This window comes from Hemicordylus capensis, chromosome 5, assembly GCF_027244095.1.
Source record: "Hemicordylus capensis ecotype Gifberg chromosome 5, rHemCap1.1.pri, whole genome shotgun sequence".
NCBI lineage: Eukaryota > Metazoa > Chordata > Lepidosauria > Squamata > Cordylidae > Hemicordylus > Hemicordylus capensis.
The window spans coordinates 103,548,026-103,564,208 of record NC_069661.1 but is presented as its reverse complement, the minus strand read 5'-3'; the positions used below and the strand labels follow the sequence as shown (position 1 = coordinate 103,564,208).

The 16,183-nt window shown below is 42.0% G+C and overlaps 1 protein-coding gene across 2 annotated transcripts in view; it reads left to right on the top strand.

The window, feature by feature from the left end:
- The window catches only part of UBE2K (ubiquitin conjugating enzyme E2 K), a 45,651-nt gene extending 30,078 nt beyond the window's left edge, over positions 1 to 15,573 (top strand). For both annotated transcript variants that reach the window (XM_053252733.1, XM_053252734.1), the window contains 5 exons: positions 9,122 to 9,180; positions 10,396 to 10,478; positions 12,387 to 12,486; positions 13,337 to 13,465; positions 14,560 to 15,573. In XM_053252733.1, coding sequence (XP_053108708.1) covers positions 9,122 to 9,180; positions 10,396 to 10,478; positions 12,387 to 12,486; positions 13,337 to 13,465; positions 14,560 to 14,634 — 446 coding nt within the window. In that variant the 3' untranslated portion in view covers positions 14,635 to 15,573. The remainder of the gene's footprint in view (positions 1 to 9,121; positions 9,181 to 10,395; positions 10,479 to 12,386; positions 12,487 to 13,336; positions 13,466 to 14,559) is intronic.
- Positions 15,574 to 16,183: the final 610 nt, after the last annotated feature.

Here is a 16,183-nt window from a genome sequence, read left to right as displayed (position 1 = left end):
TTCATCAATAGATCTAAAAGAGGCTTACCTTCACATCCCAAGTCACGTGAAAAGCCGTCCACTAGTAATTTTCAAATACACGGGGGCCGATTACCAGTACAGGGCCCTGCCATTCGGCCTGTCCTCGGCCCCCAGAATATTCATGAAGGTTCTGTCTCCGGTAATGGCTCATCTACATTTGCAGGGCCTTCGTCTGTTTAGATGACTTGTTTGTCCAATCAAGCTCACACGTCATGGCGCAGTCTGATTTGGCAGTTACCCTGGCTGCATTAAACAAGCATGGGTTCTTACTGAACGAGAAGAAGAGTCACCTTGTTCCTTCTCACAGGATCCTACACTTGGGAGTCCTCATAGATACCTTGCAAGATCGCCTTTTCTTACCAGAAGACAGAATACACACCTTGATCTTAGAAGTAACACTAGTGTATTATGCACCAACCATACTGCTGTTGGGCCTGGCGAGACTCTTAGGTCTGATGGTGTCAACTCTGGACTCCGTGCCATGGGCAAGATACCACCTCAGGGAATTGCAGTGGTTCCTACTCCCTTACCAGTCGGCCATAGCGGTCAAGTGGAATCTCCAAATAACCTTGTCCCCACAAGTTCGCGAATCACCGTTGTGGTGGAGCTTCCCACGGAATCTGAGGTTGGGGAAGAGATTCCTCGAGTTTCCGAAAATGATAGTAATGACAGATGCCAGCAAGAGAGGCTGGGATGCTCACTGCCTCTAGTTCTCGACCCAGGGACGAGGGTCATCAAAGGAACAACCACATTCCATCAGTTGGTTGGAACTGAGGGCCATCCACTTTGCGCTGAGCAGTCTACAACAACATCTGGAAGGCAGGGATGTATTGATAAAGACCGACAACACGACTGCCAAGGCGCACATGAACAGACATGGGGGCACAAGATCCAGGTCCCTCTACAGAGAGTCTGTTCTTCTGATGTCCTGGGTGGAACTTCATCTGGCATCACTGGAGGCGCACCACATCCAAGGGGACTTAAACTCTCTAGCCAACTGGCTCAGCAGGGAGGACCTCCTGCTGGGGGAATGGGCCCTGAACCAGCGGGTCTTAGACCAGGTGGTAAACAGGTGGGAAAATCCTCTTCTCAACTTGTTCGCAACGTCTCTCCATGTGAAGCTTCCAAGATTTATGACCAGGTTTCTGTGCCAAGTGGCAGAAGATACGGATGCCTTGTCGGCGCAGTGGCCAAGAGACGTCCTCTATGCATTTCCTCCGATTCCTCTCATGGCTCGGGTATTGAAGTGCACTAGAACACGGAGGGCAGAAGTTGTATTGGTGGCCCCGTACTGGCCAAGGCACCCATAGTTTGCGAAGCTAGTCCATCTCAGCGTGCCAGAATCATGGCACCTCCCGGTTACGTCAGACCTGTTGACGCAGGGACCGGTTCTCCATCCCAATCTAGCTTGATTTCAGCTGACTGCATGGAGACTGAGCAGCGGTTACTGAGCAGCCACGGTGTGTCGGACAAGGTCGTCGCCACCATTTTGGCCTCTCTTAGATCATCTACAAACAGGGTATATCAGTGCACCTGGAGGGCTTTCCTTCGTTGGTCATTTCGTCACAACATTGCCAAAGGCCAAGCAACCATAAACCATTCTTTTTCAACTCCTCCAAGAAGGTCTCGGAAAGGGATTGAGGCCTAACACCTTGAGGAGACAGGCTGCCTCTTTGATTGGCCTTATTTCAGGAGTGTCCTCTAGACTCTCAGTTGGGCATCTCTTACTGAAAAGTTTTTTTATGAGGTGCCACTTTACTTTCATTTCCCAACAGTTCACTGTTTTCCAACCTGGAATCTGAACACTGTGTAGAGAGCACTGCAGCATCCTCCATTCGAACCTATAAGATCGATACCAATGAGGCTCCTGTCTTTCAAGCGTGCCTTCTTAGTTGCGATCACCTCTGCGAGGCGAGTATCAGAACTCAGGGCCCTGTCAATTCACAGGTCCTTCTGTGTGTTTACAGAAGACTCTGAGCATCTCATTCCAAATCCCTTCGTAAGACCAAAAGTTCTGTCTCCCTTTCATGTCACACAGGACGTATTCTTGCCATCCTTTTGTCCGCATCCTGCTCATCCCCAAGAAAGATTGTGGCACAAATTGGATGTTAGACTTTGTTTTAAAAAGTATATGGACAGATCTGCTTCATTCCCCAAGTCAGATGCGTTGTTTGTTTCATATCTTCCAGCATCCAATGGGTGAAGCCGTTTCTTCTGTGATTTTTGCAAGATGGATTAAGTCCTGTATCACACTCGCTTACGAAGTCCAGAAGATTCGACAGCCGCAAAATATAATGGCTCATTCAACCAGAGCATCAGCAGCATCTGCAGCTTTTGCCACTAACATTCCAGTTCAGGAGATTTGTAAGGTGGCGGTCTGGAAGAACCCGTCTACATTCATAAAACATTATAAACTGGACCTCTATGCCTCCGCTCAGGTGGCATTTGGGAGTCAGGTTCTTCAAGGAGTGCTTCCCCAGGAGTAGGCAAAAAGGTTCCCTCCCGGAGACAGACTGCTTTGGTATATCCCATCGAGATGCCTTTATTGCAGCAACCAAGAACGGAGCATTGGTCACTCACCGTGAAGGCTTCTTCTGGTTGCTGCAGTCAAGGCAGTCAGCAGTCAAGGCATCTCAGCCCACCTGACTTGTGTTTTTCTCTATTCCTGGGAAATTACTATCTTTCATGTCAATCTCTGCTGGTTGGTCTAACTAAATTTAATGTTGTTGTTTCTTACCGCTTGTTCACATGTTATGTCATTGAATCTGTTCATACCTTCTTTTGCTAACTTGGCCTGTAAGAACTGGGCGGGATCATCCCTGTCAGGCTCTAAAGGCTTTTCCAATTAGCTACTTAGCATAGTCCTGCCCAGGAGCACATGACGGGGATAACCCATCGAGATGCCTTGACTGCAGCAACCAGAAGAAGCCTTCATGGTGAGTGACCAATGCTCCGTTCTAGGTATCTTCCTCCCACTCCCCCCAAGGAAAAGAAACGAGGTAGCATTGAGATGGCACAACATCCTGGAAACAGAAATTTCATCAAAGTGCAAAAATGTGTATCTTGAAAAAATGTTGCAAAAGCAGGATGTGAGATGGGGCCTTTTGCAAACCCTGGTCATATATGTCCAGGCAAGTCTTGTAAGCATTTATGATACTGGGACCTTTGCATCCAAGTAGGAAAACCCCATTCATGTCTGGAATACAAAGTTACCCTGTCACTTTCTCATCCACAGAGACCAAACCATTTATGGTAACTACATGATATTTGGGGATATTGTGTACTCGGGTGTCTGTGATAATGTCCTAAATGAACAAGAATACAGAATTAAAAACCTTTTGAGTTATTGCGCAAAATGTATGGTGGGGATTGAAATTTGCCTCATGACTGCTGTTGAGGGTTAATCATCCCACTTTTGGAGCTAACTCGCTCCTTTATGCACTGGGAAGGACACATCCTTTCCAGTGCTTTATGGGGTACCTTGGCTCCAAATGGGGAGTTCTCAACCGGCTTTTTGAAGCTGATTTGCAGTGAGTCAGTGTGGCACACTAGTTGGGAAACACTAATATAGGCAGCGCTAGAAAAATTCCAGAGGTCTGCTTTCCTATACCTTTGATGCTAAATAATACCTAGCAGGGACTGTAGAGTGTGTAAGGAGATACTAGATTTAAAATCAGGTGTTCAGGCCCTTAGATGTTAGTTTTGGGGGTTTCACCACCAACCCGCCAGGTGTGGAGGGGGATGGCGATGATCTTGCTCTACCTAACTGGGCGGCTGGTCCTGGCAGGAGGCGGCACTTACTTCCCTGAGGCTGGGGAAGATTGTGCCTGGCCCCCCACTCATTGCGAGACTGCTTTGGGCCCAAATGACGTCTCGCTAGATCTGGGGCAACTCTTGCGAGATCACGGACCAAAGTCTTGCAAGATGCAGTGAGTGAGACACGAGCCCAGTGACTCCTTAGGGAGGCCGGTGGGGCACCAAAGGAGAGGCCTGGTCTGTGAAGGCAACAGCCGATGCCTGAAAGGCCAAAAGGATTGCCCCTTTGCATGGGCCAAAAGCTCTGAGTCCAAACATGGGCCGGCCACTATAGCCCCTGCCAGAGGCCACTCACAGTTACATTAGAAAGTCACCTGTTTGCTGGGTCTTTTGGCTCACTCTTTTTCTCTTGTCCTGCTTGACAAAACATTGCAACAAATTTCCAAACAGCTGTTAGGTATCTGTACACATGTCACCCCTTCAAAATGTTAAGGTTGTACCTACAGCCCTGTCCATCTTTTTTACTGTTGCTACTTTGTCAAGCACCATGTTCAGTGATGAAACTATATAAATAATATAAAAACTCTCCATGGTTTCTATAAAATAGAGAAATCATCAAATATTCAGTATTCTGAGTTTATGTAACTTTTCAAGGATGTTTCTATTATATGCAAAAGATTTCCCCTTCATCTAATGAGCTTAATTGCTAGAGATGAAACCTTTGCACATAAAATGAATACAATAGTAACATTATTTTTTGGCTTTCATGTTTTCCCTATTAAAAATAAATCGGTGTTCTAGTTTCTTATCTCACACCACACTGAATACTATACAGGTTAAACAGAACAAAGACAAGTGAATTTTTTCTCCTCACTCCCCCAAGCTACAGATATAGATAGATAATGGCCAGTTTGTTCCTGAGTAGAACTTGCAAAACTGGATGGCCATGTCAAAGCAGTATTAGACCTTGGAGGCTAAATTTCCAGTTTAAGCACCACCATCACTTTCTGAGAAAGAGAACCTAGTGATGATTGCTTAGAATGAGGGACACACCATAAAAAGTCTGGGGTTATTTATTTGACATAAATAAATCCTGCTCTTCCTCCAAGAAGCCCAGAGCGATGTACATGGTTATATTTATCCTCACAACAACCCTGTGAGGTAGGTTAGGCTGAGAGATATGCGACTGGCCCAGAGCCACCCAGTGAGTTTCATGGCTGAATGCGGATTTGAACTCAGGTCTCCGGTCCTAATCCAACTTTCTAACTACTGCTCCATACTGGTTTCAGTTCTGATTCCAGTTCATTAGTATTATTTAACTCTCTGGTTTGGTTCAGACTCCTATATTATTAAGTGGCTCAGTAATATTTCAGACACTTTGTACTGGTTTAGATATTTTTTTGGCAGAATAATATCAAATGATTTTGCTTGCAGTGTAACTCTATGCAATGAGTATAACTATTCACTTTAGGGGAAAAACGTATTTAAACTTTCTAAATGCTTAAGCAAGCCTTACTACCTTCTCAGCAATTTGCAGCACAAGTGAAAATTGAAAGCATCTTGACATGTTAAACCAGATGGTTTTTGGATGGCTGAATTTGCAGGCTTTTTGAAAAATAAAATCTGATTTGGGCATTACCCAAGCTGGCTAAGTGGAGCCTCTCAATTCACAGGCAGTATATCTCTGATGTAGAAAGTTTTTGTTCAAAAGCAATCTGCCACGACCTTGTGTACCCTTGCAAGGCCTCTGGCACCTCACTGCCACCTTGCTTTCCTTCCTGAGAAAATGATAGCTGTTTGCACCACAGAAATCCCCCTTCACCCCCCTTTTCCTGAGTTAAAAACCAACTCGAAGAGGCTTGTAAAAAGAAAAGAACTAAAAAACCAGTTTTATTCATTACTACAGACTGCTTCCATCTGAGGCTTTCTCAGCTTTTAGATACAGTTAAGAATACTTAGTAGGATTACAAAAATAGGTTGCCTTAATGCATGCTAAGATGTTTACAGAGGCAAGCCCTAGGTGTATTGAGTGTAGGCTAGTGTTTCTTATTTCAATTACGTTGCAGGTAAACTATAATAGACCAGTATCCAGAATATGCAGAGCACATACACAAAGAAATATAAGTTTCTAATGTAAAATCTGACTAAACAAACTTTCCCCTAAATTAATCTTCCCAAAGCCGAAGCCCAGGCTTTCTTTCCTTGCTCACCAAACTCTTGTTGAGAATCAAGCCCCTGCAGTTCTTTCTTCCAAGAGCTGTAGTCATCCTTTTGCAACAAACTCCATTGCCACATGTCCCCTTCCTCAGCACAGAACTTCCTTTCTTAATCCCACCAGCAGCTAAGTCCCTCCCACCCACCCCCACCCCCAATTTGTCGATTTCTGTAGGTCACTAGCCTGTCAGTCAAGGCAAGGGTTCACTTCTGGTTAACTCTTTAGAGGAGGGGAGCCTGGACACTACAGGTATGTTTGCTTAAGTATGGACATGTCAGGATGTCCCTAAAGTCTCCTTATCAAGCAGCTGCATTCAGAACCAGGAAGTCACTCTCTGGAATTTGCCAGGGCTTGCCCCTTCAAACTCTGGCTTCAGAACCCTCATTGGCAAAATCAGTGATAAACACTGATAGATAAACAATGATTTAACCCTGTTGTTATAGGGACTTCAGAGGCTAAGAACTTGGGATGTACTAGACTGATTTCTTTGAAAACAAAGGATTATGCTTCAGCATTTTGACTGAAATTTTAAAAACATTTTAAGGGACATATATGTTATCTGATGGCAAAAATGTATAACAGACATTTTAACTCCCTATTCTTAGGAGTTGATATTTAAACTGCTTGTATCTCAGCCATTTTTCAGTGAATCTGTGTCAGATTTGGAACTGTGGTGTTTCTTGTCACCTAGTTGATATCTGAATGCAGTCAGGCAGGTTTAACAGATGGTTTTGATTTTATGACCATTAGAATGTTCAAGGCTTTTAGTAATAGAATGCTGAAATAACTCCTCACTACGTGCCACTATAATTACAAAACAAAAATGAATTTAAAAGTCAAGTGCCTAATTACTGAGTGTGTGTGTGTGTGTGTTTTGAAGGTTACAGGTTCAAAGCAATCAAGAAATTTTAAATTTGGATTCAGAACTGGTTCACAGGAAAAAATATCTGATCCACATTTTGGGTTCTAGTCCAGGTTAGACATTGCTTTGAAACCTAAGCAAATCTTCAAAATGTCCTTGGTGCTCTGGAATGGATCTACCTAATTCAGATACTTTATATCTATCTAGCTGAGTTTATTTTGTCCCAGAGGAAGAAAAGTTAAGAATCCCAAGAGCTTTGGGTTGTGAGGAAAATATGACTTTATTCCAATGAACTTAAGCTGAGGCATGAGATCTAATGTGATAGTATACTTTGTATACTTACAGTTTGAATCCAATCACATTCTTCACTCCCAGATTTGTTCTAACCAGACTGTTTGGAATGTTGTTCCTCTAACTCAAAACCTAGAATTTTCAGCCTACATGTCAAAAGTTCTTAAACTTTGGTTTTTGACATTCTTTCCATCTACCGTAGAATGCTATCCTATCTTCTTGCCTTCTTTTCTTCAACACTTTATCATAATATGTCTTTTACAGTTCTGAAATCAGACTACCTTTTTAAAGCTTGAATTTGCCCTACTTGAACATAAGAATCCAATACTGGGCACTGAATTCTCACTAGTGCAGCTTATGACACAAATACTAGGAATTTACATGAGCTGGTTTGACACCTCTTCTGGGAAGCACCGAACCGGAATGGGCGCTGGTGTTTGAACTGGCTCAGCAGGGTAGGGAGCGGTTCCCGTAAAAAGCAGATAAAGAACTCCTTACCTGCTCATCCCCAACCTGCTGCTTTTCTGGCAGGGGCGCCCACTCTCCAAAAGGGCTATTCCCTGCAGCCTCGGCACAGCATCAGCACGCACATGCGTGGTCAGCAGACCATCTGCGTGGTCAGCATGGTTTTGTTGACTATGCAAATAGCCACCATGCATGTGCATGCTGATGCTGTGCAGAAGCTGCAGGGAATAGCCTTTTTGGAGAGTGGACACCCCTGCCAGAAAAGCAGCAAGGTGGGGACGAGCAGGTAAGGAGCTCCTTACCTGCTTTTTAAGGGAAGCACTCCCTGCCCCACCGGTGGCTGCACAAATGGCTTGTGCACATCCCTAACTAATACAGCCTTATTTCTTCTGAAATTGTCTTGTTTAATACATTTTTAGACATTTGTGTTTGCTGCTTGATCTTCTTTGCAATTATTTCACTTGGTGGCTCATAGTCATTTTTGACTGGCTGGCAGTTTCCAGATCTTTTCCTCCAGTTTCTAGAAGAGTTCTCAGCCAGCTGCAAAAGCATTTATTGCTAGCCTTCTAAATGAGTTAATTTAATTTCTTGTTCACTCTGTGTAACTAGATTCTTATATCTAGTAATGTTACCAATGGTCGTCAATAAATTTTATCAAAGTGCTCCTTCCCTTTAAGAAGGGTTTGGATAACCTCATGGAGGAGAGATCTATCATCGACTACAAGTTGGAGGGCTAAAGGCCACCTCCAGCCTCAAAGGCAGGATGCCTCTGAGTACCAGTTGCAGGGGAGTAACAGCAGGAGAGAGGGCATGCCCTCATCTCTTGTCTGTGGGCTTCCCAGAGGCATCTTATCTGGTGGGCCACTGTGTGAAACAGGATGCTGGACCAGATGGGCCTTGGACCTGATCCAGCAGGGCTGTTCTTATGTTCTGTTCTTATGTTCCCTTCCTAGAGCTAATCATGAAATTACTGCATAGAATGCATTCCATGAATGATCTGAGGAAGAAGGGTTCCTTAAATGTGGACAATTGCCTTTTGCCTGCCTTGATCTTTTTTTCTACTTATAACTTAATGGTGCTGCATCAGATATTAAAATGCATAACTATATTTTCTTTTTCTGGAAGGACATTATTTTGAAAAAGAATACTTAATGCTCAGTATCATGGGTTCGGATTTGTCTTTTGATCTGGGCTTTGCTGTGGTGTTGTTTTATAGGTAGAGTCTCTCATGGGTTGCTGCTTAATTGAAATAAATGCAATTCTTAGTCAATTGAGTCAATAGTTGACCAGTGGGGCAGTGATTGATACAATCTGTTGTTAGCGCTATGAAAGATCTCCATTGCACATATATGTTATGAAATCTATACATTTTGATTACTTAAGTCTGCAGTTAAATTAGCATGATGTTTATAAATGTTTAAAATGTAACTTGATTCACTTTATCTGAAGATTTACTGTTCAGATAAGATAATACTGGCAAGAATATAACTCCTGTGTGTTGGCTCTTGTAGGAGGAAGATATCAACTAGAAATAAAAATTCCAGAAACATATCCATTTAATCCTCCAAAGGTACAGTGCATAATTCCTGTAAATAATTAGTCTGAATTGTTTGTGTAGTCAACATTTTGTTACGTACGGCTGCTGTTTCAGGATCTTTCTGAATAGATGACACAATTGTTCACCCTTAATTGCTTTTTGTCAATAGTTTCTGGCCACAAAATGCTATACAGGCAGCAAATTATTGGTGGAATGCTAAAACAAAACTACCTTCATAGAAATGAGTTCTTTTTTTCGTTACTCTGCTCTGATAGCTAATGTGAAGGGCATTGCTTTTTGATCTGGATATAATTCTTAATAGAATATTCATTACTTCTTAGGATCATACTAGAAATATTAGTACTTGTTTAAGGATCCATATTGATTAGGAGTTGTAGATTGCATCTTCTTGGCTGTATAAGTATAAATCTAAGAATGCGTAGTAACAGAAATATAACTAGTAATTACTGAACTCGGCGCCAATTGCTTTTGGCTGCAATTCCAATGAGCAAGCTGAACTCTGCAGTCTTGATGCATCACACATACCCAAGCTGATAGTTTTTTAAAATGAGGAATCTACTGGCTGACATCCAGATTAACCCTGTTGCACTGATGCATCATGGTTTTCTGTCATGCAGGTGGCGGTGCAACGTTTGGTGATTCCCATCCCTCTGCAACCACTTGTGCCTTCCAAAACAATGTCTCTGAGAGTCCACTCAGAGGGCAGGGGGCATCAGTGAACATCCCCACCCTTATGACAGAAATTCTGGTGCACCAGTGCAGGGTTAGTCTGGATCTGTGCCATTGACTGTAGCATCAGTGTAGCTCATCCAGTTTAATGTGTTCATCCCCAAGTAATCCAGATAATCTGATTCATGTTTGTCTAGTTCTCACAGACAGCAGCTGATATAGTAAACCTGTGTCTGGACTGTACCATTTGAGACTGCAGGTCTGTACACATAATGGAATGCTTCTCATTAAAACCAATCTGACACGGAGAAAGCTAGGGCATTCTTTCTGACATATAATTTTCTATATCAATTTTTTGTTTTGTTTTTTAATGGAAGAGTTTTCAGTGGTGTGAACTCTACCTGCAGTGGTAGAGTCCAGGCATAGGTTTAGTACCTCTAATGCTGATTGTGAGAACTGTTCTAATTGAAGTAACATGGCATGTTTAGAAGCTCTTTTGAATGTCCAAGTTGTATACTTAGCAGCTACGTTCATAGAAGTCTTTCTTTTATTTTCTAGGTGCGGTTTATCACCAAAATATGGCATCCTAATATTAGCTCAGTTACTGGGGCTATTTGTTTGGATATCCTAAAAGATCAATGGTAAGGTAGTACATAACATTCTTGAAACTTCTCCAAATAATTGGACAGCCTCCTGCAACAGATATAGATACTGAAGGGATGTATAGTCCACACTCTTAAGCCAATTTTCACCCTTTATATTTGATTTACATATAAGATGTGATATCTATTCAGATTGATTGAATTGTTTGAAAAAAGAAAACATTTGAATTGAGCCACTGAGTAACACCAAACACTGTTTTGACAATCATGAAAACCCTGAGAGTTCGCTTCTGCACTTCTTGGGTTTTACTAACCATCGTTGGCTGTGATCTCTAAATTCACAAACTATAGTTAGTGCTAACCTACAAAACCTGGTTTCAAATCCATTTCCAACTGTCATTCCAAATAGAGTAGCATTACTGATAATTGCCAATCCCGATAGCAAAATATGGTTAGTGCAAAAAAAAAAAAAAAAGTGCAGGAGGAAACCTATAAGTGAGAAGGAAGGAGGGAACCTGCAGGGCTACTCCCATTCATCAGACAATGGTTTAACATATGTCTAACTTGAGCCACTCTTATCTGTCAAGAATCTTTTTGTTTAATAAGACGATTTGGCCTCCAGTAGAAATGCTCTGTATAGCAGTTTGTACCCTATGAGAACACTGTTGTTCTTTGTTAGTGTAAGGCAGGGTTGTGCAGATTTGGCCCTCCAGCTGTTTTTGGACTACTACTCCCATAATTTCCAGCCACAGTGGCCAGTAGTCAGGGATGATGGGAGTTGTAGACCAACATCTGCAGGAGGGCTGAAGTTGTGCAGCCGTGGTCTAAGGGGTGCTCATTGAGATTTTCTGCTGATGTGCTGTGGAAACTACTCCCATTAGTAAAAAATGTGATCTGTTTTGGTCCTTTGCATTACTGTTGCCACAATTTCTCAAGCCGCTATGGAGTAGTCTAGTCTTGAGTGTATCTTATAATCCATTGAACTACTGAAATATGGCGCCCTGATACCCTTCTCAAAAACCTCTCATGAGAAAGGATATTGTGGTCGATGGTTCTGAAGGTCTACAAAAATTATCATGGTCTAATTCCCCCCCCCCTTCCTGCCTTGAGGGTAACCAAGGCAGTTTTTTCTGTTGAAACCACATAGACATGGTTCTAGAAATCAGTTTCACCTGTGAATTCTTGGAGTTGTATAACTGCCACTTCCTTAAGCATCCTTTACTATAAAGGAATATGAGCAATTGGCTAATAAGTTGTTTAAATCCTTCAGGTCCTTCAGGTCTGCTTTAAAAGAGCAGTTATTTGATGCTGAAGTACGTTACTATTGGTTTGGAGCCATAAGTTCTTGTCATGAAGTTTGATAGGAAACATTAACTGATACTTGGAGTAGATATAGGCTAGTTCTCATTTGGGTGGTAAATAGCGTGTAGTCTGTACAACTGCATGTGGCGGGTGGGGATGTTTTGAAAAGAGGGTTCTAGCCTAGACTTCTCCCTGACATCTTAGGGTCTTACGTGGAGAGAGTCCCCCGCCCCCACCCAAGCATGTCAGAGTGTTAAGTCTCCTGTCTGAAGTGGTATAGCCCAGACCCAGGTTTAATACCTCCCTAGTTTCAAGTTTGATATGAAAGTGTTATTATGTATGCATGGCAGCCTATAACAATAATTCTACCGTGTTGCATGAACTGACAAAATATGGCAGATAGGCAGTCCAGAAACCCGCCTGTTGGACACTTGTGTTCATGTTTGTGAGGAGGAAGATTGTGGCTGGCACGGTTAGCTATGTAGCAGATGTAAGACAGGCAAATGCAGAATTGTAAATTTTAATAGTATGGTCATCTTTGCTTTAGATGTGTATATTATCACATCTGCTCTTTCTGCTAACTGTGCAACACAGAGCGGGAAACAGTAGTTCCCAGTGAATTTGTTTTCAAACTTTCTATTTCAGGGCAGCAGCAATGACTCTAAGGACAGTGTTGTTGTCACTGCAAGCACTCCTGGCAGCTGCAGAACCCGATGATCCACAAGATGCAGTCGTGGCAAACCAGGTAGGATGCTTGGGGGAAAGTCTTGCTTTCCCCCTCTTCATAATGTTTTTCTCACTTCCCCCTTCAAAAGAACACTGAGAGCTTTCAAAACAGCTTGAAAGCTTCCACTGACAGCTTGACTAAAGCTGTAATTGCTTCCCATTCATTGTTTTTTAATTCATTACATCTGTGAATAAATGTCCATTTCCAAGTGAACAGTCCAGATAATGTTCCTTGGAACGCCTGAAAATGGTGCTAACTGTAAGAGATACCTGTTGATATCGTGCACCCCTCAGAGACATATTTTGGGAGGCACAGTGAGCTTCAGAGAGAAGGGGAGATTGGCAAAAATTGCCTCCTGCCTGCAGGGTGCATGCAGTGTAAGTCTGGTTAGCCAATATTAACAACCAATATTAACGCTTTTCATTTATCCTGGTTCTAATCACGTTGTAAATTTTACTTTGTTTAATGACTTTCTGTGAACTGCAAGATTATTTTGGAAATGCACTTGTGCTGTTTGTCTTTTCTACTGCATTTCTTCTACATTACCTCCAGTATGAAGCCTTGTTTTAGGAGGATGTTTACACTTTGGCTGACATCATGACTAAATTTACTTGAAGTTTCACTGAAAGTAAAAGTAGCACATGTCTAGCTTGTCCTTTTAATTTTAGTGGGACTTTCACAGGATGCCAGCCACAGATTGCAATGGTTGCTTAATAAGTTGTATCAATAAACATGAGATTTAGGCAAATACATGCCAAGGTAATGCCAAGCAGTAAAGAGCCTTCCTAAGATAGTTTGAATGCAAAAACTGATTGAATTCGAACAGTTGTATAAGTTTGCTTTTCCCTTTTCCCTTTCTTTGGTATAGTACAAACAAAATCCAGAAATGTTTAAACAGACAGCTCGGCTTTGGGCACACGTGTATGCTGGAGCACCAGTTTCTAGTCCAGAATACACCAAAAAGATAGAAAACCTTTGTGCTATGGGCTTTGATAGGGTAAGTATCATTTCTTACAGAAATGACAAGACTACAGTTGGGTTAAAAGGCTGATTTGTACTGTGTTGCTTTCTTTCTGCCCTTACTTGCTTAATGGTATCGCTTTTGTTAGAGTAAGGTAAAGGTAAAGTGTGCCGTTGAGTCGGTGTCAACTCCTGGCGATCACAGAGCCCTGTGGTTGTCTTTGGTAGAATACAGGAGTGGTTTACCATTGCCATCTCCTGCGCAGTGTGAGATGATGCCTTTCAGCATCTTCCTATATTGCTGCTGCCCAATATAGGTGTTTCCCCACAGTCTGGGAAACATACCAGTGCCGATTCGAACCAGCAACCTCTGGCTTGCTAGTCAAGTCATTTCCCCATTAGGGGAAATTAGGCGCCATTAGGTGGCTACTTTGTTAGAGTACCTTGTATTAATGTCTTGATTATAGTTTTTAACACATGGACATCTGAAGCTGCCTTGTGCTGAATCCATTGGTCCATCTAGCTCAGTATTGTGTAGACCAGAGATTCTCAACGTTGGGTTCCCAGATGTTATTGGACTTCAACTCCCATAATCCCCAGTCCCAGTGGCCTTTGGTTGGGGATTATGGGAGCTGAAGTCCGATATCATCTGAGGACCCAACATTGAGAATCCCTGGTGTAGACCAGGCCTGCTCAACTTTAGCCCCACAGCTGTTTTTGGACTACAACTCCCATAATCCCCAGCCACAGTGGCCAGTAGCCAGGGATTATGGGAGTTGATGTTGATGTTGGCCTACATCAGGAGGAGGGCCAAAGTTGTCTAGACTGATTGGTAGCCACTTTCCAGTGTTTCAGATGGATCTTGCCCTGCCCTCCCCAGTGATGCTAAAGCATTGAACTTGGGACCTTCTGCATGCAAAGCCAGTGCTTTTCCACTGTGCTGTGCCTCTCCTCTTTTTCACTCTTTGAAAATTTGGAGAAACCCTGTTAATGCATGGTTTTCTGTTAAGTGTCCAAATGTAATTTAGCAGCAGGCAAATGGCTGTGTGAGCTTTCCTTTATTTCAGTGGTGCAGTTGGACTAGTATAAAAAGCAGGTGCACACGATGACTCTTTTGTTTTCTCCCCACAGAATGCAGTAATAGTGGCCTTGTCATCAAAATCATGGGATGTAGAGACAGCAACAGAACTACTTCTGAGTAACTGAGCCATGTGTAGAGAACTGCTTCTGTAGGCCAGCTTGCCCCTTCTTGAGGAGCGTCACCATCTCTTATTTTTAGGTTTCTGTATAGATTCTCTTTTAAAACCGGCATTCTTGCCTGATGCTATCTAGGCACTATTGGAGACTGAAAAAAACTGCTCTGTAAATAAAGCTAATTAAATGTCTGTGTAAATTAAAAAAAAAGAAAGAAAAAAAAGGGGGAAATACTTTAATTTTTTCTTACTAAATATTGTAAATTCCTTGAGCTTGGCTAAAACAATGGGGATAATATGCCTACTTTAGTGTTAGCAGTGTGACCAAGACTAGCAGGAATTTGCGTCAAGGTTTTGACTTTAAGAATTATTCAGAACACATCTGATTGTGTCCATAGTCATCAGTCGTTGATGTCACTCATCCCAGCTACCTTACCGTTTTAAAAAATGGATCCTATGTGCCTGTGGACTGATCTTATATTTGCATGCTTGTACTATACTTAGACACTAAAAAAGAAAAAGGAAAATAGGGTAAATTGAACAGAGCACCATTTGAAGTACTTGAGTATTCATTCTAGTAACTTTTCCTAAGACTTTCCAGATGTGCTCATAGATCAAAATGACAACCTACTCAAAAACATTTTCGCCACCTGATGAATAGAAATCCTGCATATCTTCCTCCCTTTCCTCCCATTCCACCTGTGCACACACACACAACATCACCACAATAGAACCTCTCCAGAATTTGTGGGTATGTGCCATTTAAAGTAGTCTAGTTTTCCACTTCAAGTGGTATATTTTGAATAACTGGTAAAAGTGTTTCAACCATTGTAATTTCTACACGATTGTATAAAGGTTTGGTATATTTGGACATAGCACAAACAAGTGGAGCTGCTCTTTTGTTTCTTATGCAGAAATCAAACCTCTTTCAATAAATTCTGGACAGAATGAATTACCTGGGAAGAACTGATTCTCTGTTAACACTGAGAATGCCACCTTTTTTCCTCCAGTATTTGCTATGATACAATCAGGTTTTTTTGGCAATAGCTTCTTAGTTTTATTGTGGACACTAATTTTAGGTGGGGGGTTACTTATGAAGAATCTTACAAGTCACTCTTGTGTGCATTTCCCCCTGATTGACACTTGGAAGTCTTGTTGGGTGTTTTTTTTTCAACTGTACATATGTTAAATGCCAATAGAAGTTCCTTCTGGATTGATGTTTCTGCTAAAACACTTGTACATATAGCCAATATTTCTATTCATTCTGAGAGATCTAAAACCTCCAAATCATTAGTTTTATAAGTCCAAACACTCATACCGTTGTTAAAGGTTGTAAAATCATTATAGAATTACATCAGAAATTACTCTTGAGCTAATACAGAGATGCGAGGGCACAATCTGAGGGTATCAAATGCTGCAAGGTAATTTCCCCCCATTCTTCTATATGGTAGATAGGAAAGTTTTACATTAGCCCCTTTTTTTTGCTTGAAGAACAGACCATGAACTACATCACTGATTTGGTTAATCAGTCATGTTTCATTACTATTAAACATCTGTTTAAA